Source organism: Heterocephalus glaber, unplaced genomic scaffold, assembly GCF_053883595.1.
Source record: "Heterocephalus glaber isolate CG9 unplaced genomic scaffold, H.glaber_assembly_v1.0 deba00000122, whole genome shotgun sequence".
In the NCBI taxonomy this organism is placed as follows: domain Eukaryota; kingdom Metazoa; phylum Chordata; class Mammalia; order Rodentia; family Bathyergidae; genus Heterocephalus; species Heterocephalus glaber.
Window position 1 is genome coordinate 71,675,360 of NW_028258138.1, and position 16,647 is coordinate 71,692,006.

The 16,647-nt window shown below is 37.6% G+C and overlaps 1 protein-coding gene across 12 annotated transcripts in view; it reads right to left on the bottom strand.

The window, feature by feature from the left end:
• The window catches only part of Golgb1 (golgin B1), an 85,639-nt gene that overhangs the window by 34,013 nt on the left and 34,979 nt on the right, over window positions 1-16,647 (bottom strand). For all 12 annotated transcript variants that reach the window (XM_004835626.3, XM_004835628.3, XM_004835625.3 and 9 more), the window contains 3 exons: window positions 16,266-16,380; window positions 13,664-13,737; window positions 5,451-10,651 (listed from right to left, as the gene is read on the bottom strand). In XM_004835626.3, the coding sequence (XP_004835683.2) occupies window positions 5,451-10,651; window positions 13,664-13,737; window positions 16,266-16,380 (5,390 nt within the window). The remainder of the gene's footprint in view (window positions 1-5,450; window positions 10,652-13,663; window positions 13,738-16,265; window positions 16,381-16,647) is intronic.

Consider the following 16,647-nt stretch of genomic DNA (forward strand, 5'->3'; position numbering starts at 1 on the left):
CCTTCTCTGCACTAGGAGCTTGAGATGGTGGTGGGGGAGCTTCCTTCCAGGTGCTGGGACGGGCTCAGCTTCTCTGACCTAGGAGTATAGGATGGCGGTGGGGGAGCCTCCTTCCGGGTGCTGGGACTGGCTTGGCCTCTCTGTCCTAGGAGCTCGGGATGGCGGTCGGGGAGCTTCCTTCTGAGTGCTGGGACTGGCTCAGCCTCTGTGCCCTAGGAGCGTGGGATGGCGGCAGGGGGAGCTTCCTTCCGGGTGCTGGGACCAGCTCTAACCATCAATGTTAATGGTCTCCACTCACCAATCCAAAGAAATAGGCTAGCAGAATGGATGAAAAACCAAGATCCAACAATATGCTGCATACAAGAAACACACTTAATTCAAAAAAGAAACTCAAAGACTGAAAGTTGAAGGGTGGAAAACAATACTCCATGCGACGGGAATGAAAAAAAACAGGAGTAGCTATAATCTTTGCAGACCAAGTGGATTTCAAACCCACACTTATTAAGAGAGACAAAGAAGGACACTATATCCTTGTAAAGGGAACAATCCAACAGGAAGAGATGACAATCATAAATATCTATGCATCAAACACTAGTGCGCCCAACTATACAAAATAAATACTAAGGGACATGAAAAACCATATAAGCAGTGATACAATAGTAGTAGGGGACCTCAATACCCCACTGTCACAAATAGATAAATCAACTAGGCAAAAAACAAGCAACAAAATACTAGAACTCAATCAAACTCTTGAACATATGAACAGATGTTTACAGAGTGTTTCACCCCACAAAATCAGAATACACATTCTTTTCAGCTGTACATGGGTCGTTCTCCAAAACAGACCATATACTCACTCATACAACATATTTAGGTAAGTGCAAAGGAACTGAAGTTATCCCCTGTATATTATCAGACCATAGTGAGATGAAATTGGAGATCAATAGCAAAAGAAAGTGCAAAAACTTCATAAACACATGGAAATTGAACAACACACTTCTGAATAACCAATGGGTCACACAGGAAATTAAAGAAGAAATCAGACAGTTCCTGCAAATAAAGGACAGTGACAACACAACATATCGGAATCTATGGGACACAACGAAAGCAGTCTTATGAGGGAAATTCATAGCAGTGAATACTCATATTAGGAAAACAGAGCGAGTCCAATTAAACAACCTGATGCTGAACCTCAAGCTTCTAGAAAGAGAAGAGCAGGACAAACCCAAAGCTCATACAATCAAGGAAATTATAAAGATCAGGGCAGAAATCAATGCAATGAAGATGAAGAAAACAATACAAAATATCAATGAAGCCAAGAGTTGGTTCTTCCAAGGAATAAACAAAATTGACAAACCCTTAGCCAACCTTTTCAGAAAAAGGAAAGAAAAGGCCCAAATCCATGCAATTAGGAATGAAAAGGGTGAAATTACAACAGACCTAGCAGAAATCCAGAGAATCATAAATACCTACTTCCAGAACCTACATGCCAATAAGATGGACAACACAGAAGAAATGGACAGATTCCTAGATACATATGAATCACCAAAGTTGAATGAAGAAGACCTAAAAATTCTAAACAACTCAATATCAACCAATGAAATTGAAAATGTAATTAAAAACTTAACAACTAAGAAAAGCCCGGGTCCTGAGGGCTTCACCGCTGAATTCTACAATACATTTAGAGAGGAACTACTGACACTACTGTTTAAACTCTTCAACGAAACTGAAAGGGAAGCAATACTCATGAAATCATTCCTGGAAGCAAGCATCACCTTGATCCCCAAAGCAGAGAAAGGCCCAACCGAAAAAGAGAACTGTAGGCCAATCTCACTAATGAACATAAGATGCAAAAATCCTTAATAAGATACTGGCAAATAGAATGCAGAAGATCTTCAAGAAGATCATACACCCTGATCAAGTGGGATTCATCCCAGGGATGCAGGGATGGTTCAACATACGCAAATCAATCAATGTAATACACTATATCAATAGTGCCAAGGACAAAAACCATATGATCATCTGAATAGACACAGAAAAAGCATTTGACAAAATCCAACATGCATTTATGATAAAAACCCTACAAAAAATTGGAATAGATGGTCTCTACCTCAATCTGATAAAAGCTATCTATGAAAACCCAACAGCCAATATCATATGGTCAAAAACTGAAAGCCTTCACACTAAAATCAGGAACAAGACGGATGTCCACTATCACCACTCTTGTTCAATATAGTTCTGGAAACATTAGCCACGGCAATTAGACAAGAGAAAAAAATAAAAGGAATAAAAATAGGAAATGAAGAAGTCAAATTGTCATTATTTGCAGATGACATGACACTCTATATAGAAGACCCAAGAACTCCACCAAAAGTCTTCTAGACTTAATAACCAAATTCAGTAAAGTAGCTGGATACAAGGTCAACACAGAAAAATCAATAGCATTCCTCTACACAAACAACAGACTCACTGAGAGAGAAATAGGGCAAATGATTCCTTTCACAATAGCATCCAAAAAACTGAAATACCCAGGAATCAACCTAACAAAATAAATCAAAGACCTCTCCTCTGAAAACTATAGCACTTTGAAAAAAGAGATTGAAGGGGATATCAGAAAGACATCCCTTGTTCCTGGGTTGGAAAGATCAACATAGTGAAAATGGCCATACCTCCAAAATTGCTATATAGATTCAATGCAATTCCAATTGAAATCTCAGCAGCATACTTCATAGACCTTGAGAAAACAATCCAAAAATTCATTTGGAAGAAGAGACCCAGAATAGCAAAAGCAATTCTAGGTAACAGAGACATGCCAGGGGGTATCAGAACCCCCAACTTGAAACTATACTACAAAGCTACTGTGATAAAAACAGCATGGTTCTGGCAAAGAAACAGACCTAAGGACCAGTGGAACAGATTAGAAGATGCAGAAACAACGCCAGACACACTCATCATCATCTTTGACAAAGGAGCCAAATACCCTCGATGGAGGAAAGATAGCCTCTTTCATAAATGGTGCTGGAAAAATTGGGTTTCAACTTGCCAAAGACTAAAACTAGACCTATATCTCTCACCATGCACTAAAGTAAAATTGAAATGGATTAAAGATCTAAATATAAAAACAGAAACCCTGAACCGGCTTGAACAAGTTAGGTCGAAATCTTGATGACATTGGGGTAGGAAAAGACTTTATAAACAAAATCTCAGTTGCCCGTGAACTAGCACAAACAATCAACCAGTAGGATCTCTTCTTACTAAAAACCTTCTACACAGCAAGAGAAACCACCAGCAGTGTGAAGAGACAACCCACAATGTGGGAAAAAATTTTTACCAGCGGTCTCTCAGACAAAGGTCTACTATCTAGAATCTATAAAGAACTTAAAAAAATCAGACCTCCCAAATTTAAAGACCCAATACAAAAATGGGCATCTGAAATGAAAAGACATTTCTCACGCAAAGAAGTAGAAATGGCAAATAAACATATGAAAAAAATGTTCAACATCACTGGTCATTCGAGAGATGCAAATGAAAACAATGCTGAGATTTCACCTCACTCCAAAAGAATGGCTGCTATCATGAAATCAAACAATAACAAATGCTGGCGGGGCTGTGGGGAAAGAGGAACACTGCTCCACTGCTGGTGGGAGTGTAGACTGGTGCAACCACTGTGGAAATCAGTATGGAGATACCTCAGAGAACTAGGACTGGAAGTCCCATTTGACCCTGCTGGGGATCTTCTCCAAAGAATTAAAAGAATCAAACCACAGTCATATATGTGTACCCATGTTCATAGCAGTACAGTTTGTAATAGCTAAAACTTGGAAACAGCGCAAATGCCCATCAACTGGAGACTGGATCAAGAAAATGTGGGGTTTTTTATAAAATGGAGTACTACTCAGCCATAAAAAATGAAAAATTAGACATTTATTGCTAAACGGATTCACATTGAGGCAATACTCTTAAGTGAAATAAATAGGACACACATGTGTAAATACCGAACAGTTTCTCTAGTGTGAGAAACTGAAAATGTAAATAGGAGTAAAAGGTATAATAGATAATGTGAAATAGGAAGAAAAGGGGCAAATGGGAAGGGGAAGTCGGAGGGGTAGGGGAAAGGAAAGAAGGGAATGGAATTAATATGAGAAAATGAAAAAAGGAAACAAAGTCTTTGTAAATAGGGAGGGATGGAGGGGTTGAAGGGAGAGCAGGGAAAGTGGGAAAAAATAAGAGCCAAGAGAGTACATAAAGGTGCATATCTCCAATGATGAATGACATTATATTGTACACCTAAAATGTACCAATAAAAGGATATAAAAAAATTCAACTGATAGCAAATGCTGGCAATGCTGTGGGGAAAAAAGGAACCCTTCTCCATTGCTAGTGGGAAGGTAAACCATACAACCACTGTGGAAGTCAGTATGGGGATTCTTCAAAAAAGTAGAACTACTGGTTCCATTTAACCCAGCTGTTCCCCTTCTAGGTATTTTCCCAAAAGAGTTAAAAGCATCATATCACAGTGATATATGCATACCCATGTTTATAGCAGCACAATTTATAATAGCTAAATCGTGGAAACAGCCCGTATGCCCATCAAAAGATGAATGGATAAAGAAAATGCGGTATTTATATTCAATGGAGTGCTACTCTGCCAGAAGGATAAATTTCAATCATTTGTAGGAAAACTGATGGACTTCGAGACCATAATCTTAAGTGAAATAAATCTGACACTCAAGTTTTAATATCACATTGTTTATCTTGTGCCAGAAACCCAAAGGGTACATGAGGAGCATAATGGAGGATAGGTATTGGGAAGTAGGAACAATGTATTCAGATGGGAAGAGAAACAAAGTAGAGGAGAAGGGAAGGAAGGGAAAAGAAAAAAAAAAAAGAGAACAGGAATGAAATGGAAGCAAACCATGTTAAATGGGGACAAGAAGAATGGTTGAAGTGTGGGGAGGGGAATAGGAAAAAAAAGAATTGAGATGTGTTATGTACAGGACAAATTTCCTATGATGAGTGTAATCAATATGTATGCAGTATGCACTGATAAAAAGAATAAAGTTTTTTTAAAAAGATCAAATCATTTAGGATACTAAGGCAATCATTTGGGAGAAAACTGCAGTAGAAATCCTGACAAAAATAGTTTGGTAGTTAAGAAATCCAAAAATGAAAGAAACCTAAGACATATCTCAATAGAGAGATGGGGAGATAAGATGTGAATGTTTACATGTTAATATAAATAGTAGTACTTGCAAGAGATAGTGAGAGAGGAAGGAGGAGAAAGAAGAGAAGGAGGAAGATGACAAAAATGTCTAACGTACGAGAGCATATATCTTCTAAGGGAACTTAAACCCAAATTAGTCCCATAATCCTAAAGGAACAGAAATAGTTCAGAGACTTTCTTTGTCTTCAGTTATCTTTGGAGGAAAAAATAAAAGTCTTCAATTTACCTGGAAATGTTGATCTTCAATTCCTCCATATGGATGGATGTCTGTCTAAGCTGATCCTTTAGAACATTACAATTCTCCTCTTTGAGTCTAACCTCTTCTTCTTTGGTCTGAATGGCATCACTGAACTTCCTCTCCCACTTCTTGGCATCATCTATCACCCTGTCCCGATCATCCTGCAGGGAAGACATGCTCTTCATGAAGGCTGCAAGCTGAGCCACAGTACTGTCTAAGTTATCCTGAAGGTGCTTCACTTCATTGTCTTTCTTGATCAGAGTGACCTGAATTTCTTCAATCATCTCTTCCAAATGGACTTTGTCTCCAAGCAAAGCATCCAGTTTCTCTTGCATGTTCTTCTTCTCTTTCAGGTGTTTCTCTTCCGCTTGCTCCAGTTTTCGCTCAAGATCTTCATCCTTTTGTTTCATTTGGCTTTTAACTGATTCCTTATTTGACTGAAGTTCCTTTTTTAGCTTGAGGTTGTCTGCCAGCACTCTTGCTGCTTCACTCTGAGTGTCATCTAGCAGGACTTTGAAGCTAGCTAATTCTGCTTGTGCCTTTTTGCGGTGTACAATTGCTTGAGCCAGATTTTCTTTGGTTATTTCCAAATCCTTTTGGGATTCGGTCTGAACAAAATCTAGAGCCTTAATGGTTCTTTCTAGAGCACTAATCTTTTCCTGATACCTGATGCAGTCTTTCTGTAGCTGTTTTACCTCTTGTTGTTTTTCTTTTAACAGCTCCTGAAGTTCCTTTGCATGGCTCTTATTGCCAGGTTCTTTCTGAGCACCTTGTATTTTCTCTAGATATTCCTTGCGTATTTCTGATTCCACCTTAGTTTTTTCCTTGATTAACTGCTCCTTTTCTTCTTCCAGTTCACTCACACATTTTTTAAGATTCTGCATTTCAGATTCCAGTAGCTCATTTTTCATTTGGGCATCTGTAACATCCTGATAATAATTCCCAATGCTTCCATTAAGTTCTGCTAATTGATTCATAAGCCTTTCTTCTAAATCATCTTTCTCCTCTTCTGCTGTTTCCTTTAGTTTGGTAACTCTGGAGAGTTCTTCTTGGATTTGCTGATTTAACAGGTTTATTTTGCTTACTTCTTCCTGAAGCACTTTCAGTTCACTATCCTTTGTTGATATTTGACTCAGTAAGGCATTTTTCTCATTTTCCAAAATCAGGCTCAATTCTTTGTCTTTCTGTTTCTCTTCTTCTAATTCAGCAACCCTTTCTTTAAGCTGATCAAGTTGCTGCAGGTAGTTATTGATTTCATCATGTGAGCTGAAATTCTCATTCACGTCAGGCTTAGCACTGTTCTCTGACACAATAGCTTCTGCGTCTTCAGGCTTTGTGCTCACACTCGGAGAGTCTTGCTCTTGAGCCTCACCCAGCACAGACTGTGTTGCCTTTTCAATGACGTCCCTCTGGTTATCAGGTCTCTCTGGGGCCTCTAGACTGGCCAGCTTAGAGACATTATCTTCTACCTGATGCTTCAAATCTCGAACTTCTTCATTCAGAATGTCTTTCTCAGCCATTAAAGCCTCAAACTCCTTAGAAAGGTTTTGGTACTCTGTCCTAACCCTTTCTAGTTCCTCCTTCATGTTGGAATTGGAAGAAAGAAGTTCTTCCATGCATTCTTTGGCTGTTCCTCCCTCAGGATGTGCCTCTGCTCTAAGCCGGTCATTCTCTTCTTCCAGCTCTAGGATTTTCTGTTGTTTAGATTTAGCAAACTTTCTCATCTTTTCTTTCATTTCTTCCATTTCCTGTTCAGCTTCCTGCAACTGCTTTTCTGTCTCTTTCTTGTTTGCCTCTGTAGTTTTTAACTTGCCATACAGTTCCTGCTTTTCTTGCCTCATGGTTTCCACCACATGCTGAATTCTTTCTGTTTCATTACTAACATTCTCATAGGACTGTAGGAGAATCTCATACTCTTTTTGCAATTCCTTGTGTTTCTCTTGCCACTGGGTGCTTTCTGCAATCTTAGAAGATCTCAAAGATTCAATTTCCTTCACTAAGTTTTCTTTATCTTCAGTAAGACCCTCTAGAGCTAGTTTCAGACTTTCACAAGAGCCAGTGAGACTTTGGTTTTCCAGTAAAGACCTGTCCATTTCTGCAATGAGTCTGTCTCTTTCTTCTTGAAGAAGCACTAATCTTCCTAAGAGGGTATCTTTTTCTTTATTTTGAACAGAAACTTGGTTTTCCACATTTTCCAGAGACTTGGTGAGGTGTTCAATGGTGTCTCTGGCTGAAGACAGCTCCTCTTGGAGACTTTTGTTTTCTTTGAGTGCTTCTTTACGAGAAATCAGAGCAGCTTGCAGTTTCCTCTGTATCTGCTGCTTCACTCTACTCTCTTCTGCAATTTCTTCTGGTTTCTGCTTCATTTCACAAAGTTCCACCCGTAACTGCTTTATCCTCTCATCATGCTCTTTGGCTTGCATTTCCAGCTGTGCATGCAGAGCTTTAATTAAATCCTCTTGTTCTATTATCTCTGTCTGTACTTTAGTCAGGGTTTCTTCTTTCTCGCTAAGTTGTCCAGAAAGGTTGGTCATTTCTTCTTCCCTTTGGCTTAGGAATTTTTGCAGTTCATTTAGTTCAGGCTGTAATGCTCTTAGGTGTTCTAGGCCAATAATTTCTAGTCGACTGCTTTCCAGTTTCTGCTTCAGGCTTTCTGCATGGGCTTCAGCTTCCTGAGATGCTGCCTTCAGACTTTGGATTTCTAAGCCCTGTTCATTTATCTGCTCTTGTAACTGAAATACCTCTTCTGACTTTTTAATAAGGTCACTTGCTGTTGAACTAACTTTCAATTCCAATTCCTCTTTTTCAGCCTCTATTTCTTTCAGCTGGGCCTTAATCTCAGCAATAATAGAAACAGTGCCTTGTGGGGCATTTTCATTTCCAGGTTGAGAAGACCAGCTTGGGGACAAGTTGGACTTTAAAACAGAGTGAGTGGGACACTGTTCTGTGGCTCTGAGTAAAGCTTCTCCTACTCCTTGAGTGGGAGAGCCAGGTTCCAGGTGGTCAGTGCCTGGGAGTTTTCTGTCTATGGTCTCTCTTACTTGAATCTGGAGTTGTCTTAGCTGGTCTTCAATGTTCTCATTTGCTTTACTTTGCTCATCAAACTGTTCTTGCAAGCAATTATAGTCATCTTTCTGTTGTTTTAGCTCTCCCCTAAGATGTCTTTCTTTCTCCTGAGCCTTTCTAAGAATCACCTTACGGGAATTGAGAGCTTCTTGAAGCTTCTTTTGAAGTTGTTCCTTTTCTTTTTCAAGGTCTAGTATCTTTTGCTCCAGTTCTGGTTTCCAGTGTTCACCACTACCTGCCCTAGGTGGGTTGCTCACTGGTGCTTCTTTAATTGACACTGCTGAGTTGCCATCACCTGCATCCTTTGTACTTGTGGTTAACCTTTGGATAACTGCTTGGTTTTCAATGATTTCTGCTTGCAGCAAGTCTATCTGGTTTGTCTTATCTTGCAAGTTCTGATTAATCTGTTGGACCACTGCCTGTAACTGTTCTTCTGCTACCATCCTTTCTTCTAAATCCTTCCTTACCTTCTCTAGTTCCACTTCCTTTTCAGATATTGTCTGTTTCAAGGAAGCTTCTATTTCTTGGCACTTGGAAGCCACACATTTTTCTGAGTCTTCTTTGTTCTCTTTATCACCCTCCATTTCCCGCCTCTCACTCTCACTGAACGGGATCTCCTTCCTAGAGTCATTTCTCACTTTGGCTAATTCCTCTTCTAAGGTACTAACTCTTTGTAGAAGTTCCTTTCTGTTAATAAGAGCTGCCTGGAGCTTTCTCTTTCTCTGCTCACTTTCTTTCTTCAGACGGTCTAACTCATGCTGAAGTTCATCTTTACTTATTAGCCCTACAGAGCTCGGCTCATCATAATTATGTTTAAGGCCTGAAATAACTTCATTATCTTCTTCCACTTGCTCTTTTTTTGCTTCTTCAGCTCTGGACAATAAATTCAGCTGTTCTTTAAGAGTCTTAATTTCAACCCCAAGTGAAAACTTCTCTTCATTAAGCTGAACCACTTTCTCTGTCATACTGAAGCTGATTTCCGTCACCTGCTGGTCCTTCTCCTTGATAGCTTGTTGGAGGGTTTCTATATCTCTCCGTTTCTCTAGTAAGAGCTGATCCATTTTTGCTATTTCAAGTTCCTTCTGTGAAAGAGTTTGTGAAAGTTCTTCCATTTTCTCTGATTTGCCCCTCACACGTTCTGCCCACTCGAGCACTTCACTCTCCTTCTTCTGCAGCTGGCCTTGCAGGCTTTTTATCAGGGCATTCTGCTCCAAAAACTGAAGCTGCAAATCATCCAGTTCTTTCTGTAGAGCTTCAATTTTTACATCTTTAGATTTGGCTTCTATACTGAGGCTGTGGATCTGTTCAGTGAGCAGGTTGTGCTGAGTCGTTTGGCTTTCATAGTCCAGTCTTCTTTGGCTTTCTGTCTCAGCAAGGTTGGTTTCCAGTTGTTTTACCTGAGCCCTGAGTTCTCTTAAGGCATTGAGTTCTTTTACTTGAGAAAGAAGCTGATCTCTTTCTTCAGACAAAGCAGTGAATGCACTGCTGGCATCTTCAGCATTCTTCTTATATTCCTCAATGAGCTGGGCTAGGCTGCTAATTTCCCGAACTTTCTCATCTAAATTTTTCTCATAGATTTCTTCTGCTTTATGAACACTTATCTCTAGCTGCAAAATTTGACTTTTTAGCCTTTCTAACTCATCCTGGTGACTCTGACTACCAACTGGTACAGCAGAAGAGGATTTATCAACATCATCCTGCTCTGCTGATTTCGATTCCATTCCAGTGGCCTTTAAGGCTATTTCCTCAGATAATCTATTTGAATGTTTAGTACTTTCCTGTTCCTCTTTTTCAATTTCCAAAACACCGCTCTCTTGATTCGGCATTAAGGGAAAATCTTGTGTTGTATCTTCAAGCAATATTTGCATGCTAACTGATGGAACTCCCTCATTCTCTGTCTGTTTCATTTCTTTCTGGTCAAGGACCTCATGATTCCCTTCAGCCTTTTTGCCCTGGAGCTGTGATTTAAGAAAAGCAATTTCCTCTTGAGCTTCTTTCATTTCTACCAATAAAACGGATAATTCTTTATGTTTCTGAGAAAATGTATTCTTTGGGACATCTTGTCCACTTTCCTCAGTAGGAGAGCTGCTCTTGCTAAATATGGTAGTATCAACCACACCAACCTATTAAAAAAAGATTAAGAAAAAAACATTAAACTAATGTTTTATAATATTAAAAAAGCTTAACTCATATTATATAAAATTGGTATCTTATGTTACATACTTTTGAAAACCTGAATTTTTGGGGCCTTAATACTCCTTTGCACTACAAAACTGCTAAGTCTTTTAAAAATCAGTTTGTAACTCCCAAATTAAGCCCCTAGAAGAACTCTTTCAAAACTATGCTGAGGTCAAGCCCTACTCATAAGACCTAAGGAAACTTGGAATTTATTTTCTAGATATTTTTTATGTGGGCAACTTTTTTTTTTAGATTAAACCCCTGTTTCTCCTAAGAACTACTTAAAAATAAAAAGGAAAGCAGAAAATTAATGACATCTTCATTTCGTCCCATACCCAGAAGAAAGTTACAGGATTCCTCTTTCTAAAATATTCACTGAAATAAGAAAGTTGCAAATATTAGATAAAAGAGCCCCAGACAGAAAAGGAGATAATTCTCAAGCAGATTCAGATAAAGTGCCACAATCAAGTAAAGAGGAATTCTGCTGGTGCTTGGGCATGAAATCATGGACCTGTCTGGCAAAATATGAACATTATTACAAAGATTATTGTTGTTAGGCTGCTCAATTCATACAAATTACCTCTATAATTGTTTTCTTGGGAAATAAAATCACTGAATCACATACAATTTAATTAGCATTTTATTAGGTGGGGGCTTGGGGACAGGGTACACAATAAAATCTCCAGCTCTACCAATAACACCATTTTTCACCCAGAAAAAAAAAATTCCAGCTTGGGAAAAATAAACAACAACAGCAACAAATCTAACAAACATGGTTCTGTCAAGTAATGCAGTACCACGAGTGCACGCTCTGCAGCCCAACTGACTGGGTTCGCACCTTAGTGCTACCATTCACTAGCAGAGGCTGAAAGATAGTAAGTATCTAATCAATATTAGCTGTCATCTTGGTAGCATTCTCAGCTACTAAGAAAAATGTTGATTGTTTTAGAATTATTCATTATTTTAAGAAAAGTTATCTCTTCATTTCTCATAACACTATTTTAGTCATTTAAAATTCTTTTCTCTCTACCTATACCATTTTCAAATTTCTAGAGACTATATTCAAATTTATAAAGCTGGGCATAGTGGCACATGCCTGTAACATCAGCACTCAGGAGGCTGGGGCAGGAGGATTGTTGTGAATTTGAGGCTAGCTTGGAATACACAGTGAGTTCAAGGCCAACCTTAACTAACCAGCAAGACTCTGTTTCAAAAAACAACAAATAAGAAAAATTTCTAGAGAACAAAACTGTACACCATATTTAATACAGGTGAAAAGTTCCTTTATAATTTCTTTTTATTAAATTCCTAATTCCTATTTATCCATCCCTACAGATATTAAAGACCTGATATAGTGAAAGGATTAATACTTCAATCGCTGCTGGAAGACTTCAATTTAATGTGTCTAACTCCTTTTTGTCCTCTTTGACCCTAAGCATTCTTGCTTCTTCTTTTCTACCTATCTTTCATGTGATTTACTCATTGTCTTCCGTGGCCAGGCTCCTTTTCTGGTCCCTATGATGACTATGGAGTTCAGTACACTTTTGGGCTTAGTCTCAGTACCATGCTGGACTGAGAGGACAGAGGGCTAGAGAACTTGGCCCTTTCTGGCCACTCTCAGTATTCTTTAATACTAGTTTTCCTCTTTTGGCTGAGCTTACTCATTCCACAAACCTTTACAGCAGTTCCTTTATCCCAAGAGATAACATCAGTCATCTTTTCCTTAGCAATTTCCCTGTGGGTGGTTTTTATATTTTTGTCCCTTTTTCTTTTCCATCGCTCTGTTTTTTCTGTGATTTTATTATTACTTTTCTTACCAAATTCCCACCTTTCTTATCTATTCTTCCCTTTTAAGCTACATTATGTTGTTTCCACTACACAAGATTGCTGGGCATCTTAAGACATTAAGCATTCCTTTGGCTGAACAAGATTCACTTACACTTTGAACTCAAAATTTGTCAATAACCATAATACCACAATTTTCAAAATTTAGACTCTTTTAGAAAAGTTTGGGAATAGGGCATCAGTGGTTCCATGTAAAGGTAATGAATATAAATGTGATGACTTATGTGACAACTTGGCTAGACCAAGGTATCCAGGTATTTGCTCAAACATTGTAGATGTCTCTGAAATGGTATTTTTTAGTTGATATTAACTCATTTACTTCAAGTAAAGCAAATTGCTCTCTGATGTGGTGGGTCTTGTCCAACAAGTTGAAGGCCTTAATAGGAAAAAGATAAATCTGCTCTGAAAAGTGAATTCTACTAGCCTTTGACTGAGAACTCTTTGCTGGTCTGCCAGCCTGCTGATCTCTCTGACAGATTGTGGTCACGTGAGCCTCCACAACCACATGAGGCAGTTCCTCAAAATAAATCTCACTCTGTATATACACATTCTATTGGTTCTGTCTCCCTGGAGAACTGTGGAGAATACAATAAATAAGTAGATGCCTCTGTTAAAAAGCTACCTTATTCCTCAAGGTCATGTATTATTCTATCACTGATATACTGATTGGAAGAATATAGCTAATTAAACATAACACAGCCAAGAACAAACTTAATTCAATAAGATGATATTAACATATCATATCATATTTCTCATAATTTTCATGTTATGAAAAGCACGATTTTCCAAAGACACCCATTTTATATAATACCAAGTAAAACAGTGCCAATTGGAGGTAGTAGGGAACCCAAGAGAGTTAATCTAATCTCTACTGAGAAACTTCTGTGAGACAGGCAAGCCAATGATTACTATACTTGGGTGGACAAAGAATTCAAAATATTCAGGGACACAAGTAAATACAAAATAACTACTATGACTCTCTTAAAATATCTTACTTCATGAGTAATGTAATTCTCTGTCAACGCTAGAAAACTGCAGAAGTGTTTAGATTTGAAGCTACCTCTTCTTAAATCTAGTCCCTATTCTGATTATATCAAGAATGTATCACTTACCTCATGTACTTCATTCTCTGCCTCCTGAGTTCTACTCTGACCCTCTAGGAGAGTATTCTGAGAAGACAGCTTTTCTGAAAGTCACACAAAAAAAGAAATCTTTAGAAAGTATATGTGGAATGTTTGAAAAAACAAAGACATGATTGCACATGAGACTACTTGAGATGCATGAAATAATCAAGAGGAAACAAATAGGCAAAATGGTTTGGAGGAGATAAAAGGCTATCTTACTAACATAAAGAAATAGTAAGAGGCTATGAAAACATGAGCTATCAAATAGAATAGAACTAGGTAAGGATAATGAGCCTGAGTAATGAATACTAAACAGCAGAAAACTTCAAAGAAGGATGCCAGGGTATGTGAGATGAAGCAATTCTTTCTCTGGTATAATCTGGAACACTTAAGGCAATAAATTGGCCTTAATTTACCCATAACCCAATGTGTTCATAATAAACATTTTACATTAATATAGCACTTATAACATGCTCAATGTTCTTTCAGACATTCGTACAGAGACACTGCTTTTTAGCACTAAAAGGGAGCTATCCAATCTCCTCAGTGACCAGTGAGGAAACAGTGAGGAAATGAAGAGGTTACATAGCTAGTTCACCAAGTGGGGGATTGGAATCCAGGTCTTAGCAATGTATAGATCTATAAAGGGTAGAAACACTTGGAAGATTAAAAAAATTAAACACTGTTATTAATATCACCAAGAAGCTTATACTCTTTGATAAGCTAAATATACTATTTTCAAAAGTTTATTTTTTAAACAACATCAAAATGTCTTAACAGGACCTACAGAGGCCTTCGTACTTTGACACCAATTTTCCAACCTCCTCTCATACTGCCCTCTTTTGTTCACTCTACTCTAAACACACCGGCCTTCTTTTGCAAACATATCAAGTTTACTCATACTTCAGGGCATTTACTTGCACTGCTCCTTCTGCTTGAAATGCTCTTTGGCTAGTCTCTTTGTATGGCTGTCCCCCTTTCATTATTCAGGTCTCCAGAGGGACCTATCCTGACCTCTCTGACACTGTCTTCCTTCTTATCCATAAGTATTATCTTGTACCTTGTTTTATTTTTATCCTAATAAATTTACACACATTTTTTATCTTGTCTCCCCCTTTAATATGTTCATAGCTGTATGAATAAAGGAAAGACTATTCATAAAACAAATGAATTCAAGACAATATATACAATATGTTCATATACTTTTACAAGATTACTTGTGGTAGAAATGGTAAAAGTGGTAGAAACGGCAGCGCAAAAAGTGAACTAAATAGATAATATAAAGCAACTATAACCTATAAGATGAGATACAAACACCAATACAGAAAACCTAAAGGCAAACAAAAACAAAAACAAAAAAAGAAAACCTAAAGGCTAGTTATCCCTTCAAGAAGAGAGAGAAATATATAGTAATTCTAAAGTATATAGAAGTCATATGCACTGGATAGACTGTAAAGCTGCAAAATAAGCATCACAGAAAAGGTCTCAAAGAATGTGTTTTTAGTGAGTTAAACAATGAGCAGAAATATGTGATCTTCTTTATTCATTATTAATGATAGGAATAGTTTAATAAAGGTGCATAGTCCCTAGTTTAGAACAAAGTGGACAACTGTAAAATGAGTAAGTTAGAAATACTGGCTCTAGAGTATAATAAAAACTTTACAAACTTTGCTTGGAATCATTCTCACTCCTAAAGACAAAGCAAAATAGTCAATCCAGAATACATTAGATGATTAAAGCACTAATTATATGCTACTAAACCCATGAGGTCCTTGTGAAACAGATGGTTAGTGGAAGAAGATCCATTTTAATTTTCACACAGTGCGAAAGAATAAAATACTAACAGGTTCAGTTCAATCCAACAAAACTTTATTCAGCAGCCATTACTTGCCAGGTACTACAATAGTTCTGTAAAAAAGATTTAAAAAAAAAAAAAAGACCTCTGCCCTTAGAGAGCTTGTACTTTATCTTTGAAGAGCTTATAATATATTAAAAAAGCCAATCAACAGATCATTTTAATATAACATTAAACATATACAAGGAAATTACAAAAGCATCCTTAACCCAGGATAAGTGCTGAATTCTTAAAAAAGATAATTCCCTGATTGAGTCCTAAAATATGAGTAGCCAGACTAAAGGAAAGGGGTAAGATTCTAAGAAGGGTGCTACATAAGCAAAATCCAAAATGGATTTTACTGTTAAAATTTTATTTGTACTGGTTTCTGTTACCTTACTCAATAAATTTATTACTGACAATGTCCTTCCTTTCTTATTTTGCCTATTTAAAAACTCATCTTCATATTAGGGTTCCATTCAAATCAAATTTCCTAGAAGATACCATGGCATTCCCAAATGAAAATAAATTATATAGAAACCCTACAATATTTATAGTTCATATTGCAAAATGTTATCTAAACATTGGAACTATGCTGTAATTATTAATCTTATCTATGAAAACTACCAGCTCTGCTGTTTAAGGTCTTTATTTTCACAGAATCAGAAAATCTACATGTTATACCTATATGGGGATAAGAGTACAGGCATGTACAGGACAAGAAGACAGAGAATTATGGTTTTCACTTATACATACCATGCACAGCTTTCAGCTTCTCCAGCTCTGCAGAACTAAGGAGCAAGGCTCCTTTTTCATTCTCTAGATCTACCACTCTCTTCTGCAAAGAGGCAATATTCTCCTCAGTGACTGCCTAAATTGTAGAAAGACAATAAATTAATGATTCTCCAGTGAAAAGTTCTCATACTAATGCCCATACAGCCACCAGCATTTTTATCTTTTAAAAGTTCTCCAGTGAAAATACATACTTTAAAAATACTATCTACTTATCTACATAATCTTTGAAGAAAACGTTTTTTCCACTTGAAGAAAGAGAAATATAGTTCACTGGTTTTTCGAGAGGGTTTTTTTTTTTTGGTACCAGGGATCGAACTTGTGAGGCAGGTGGCGGAACCACTGA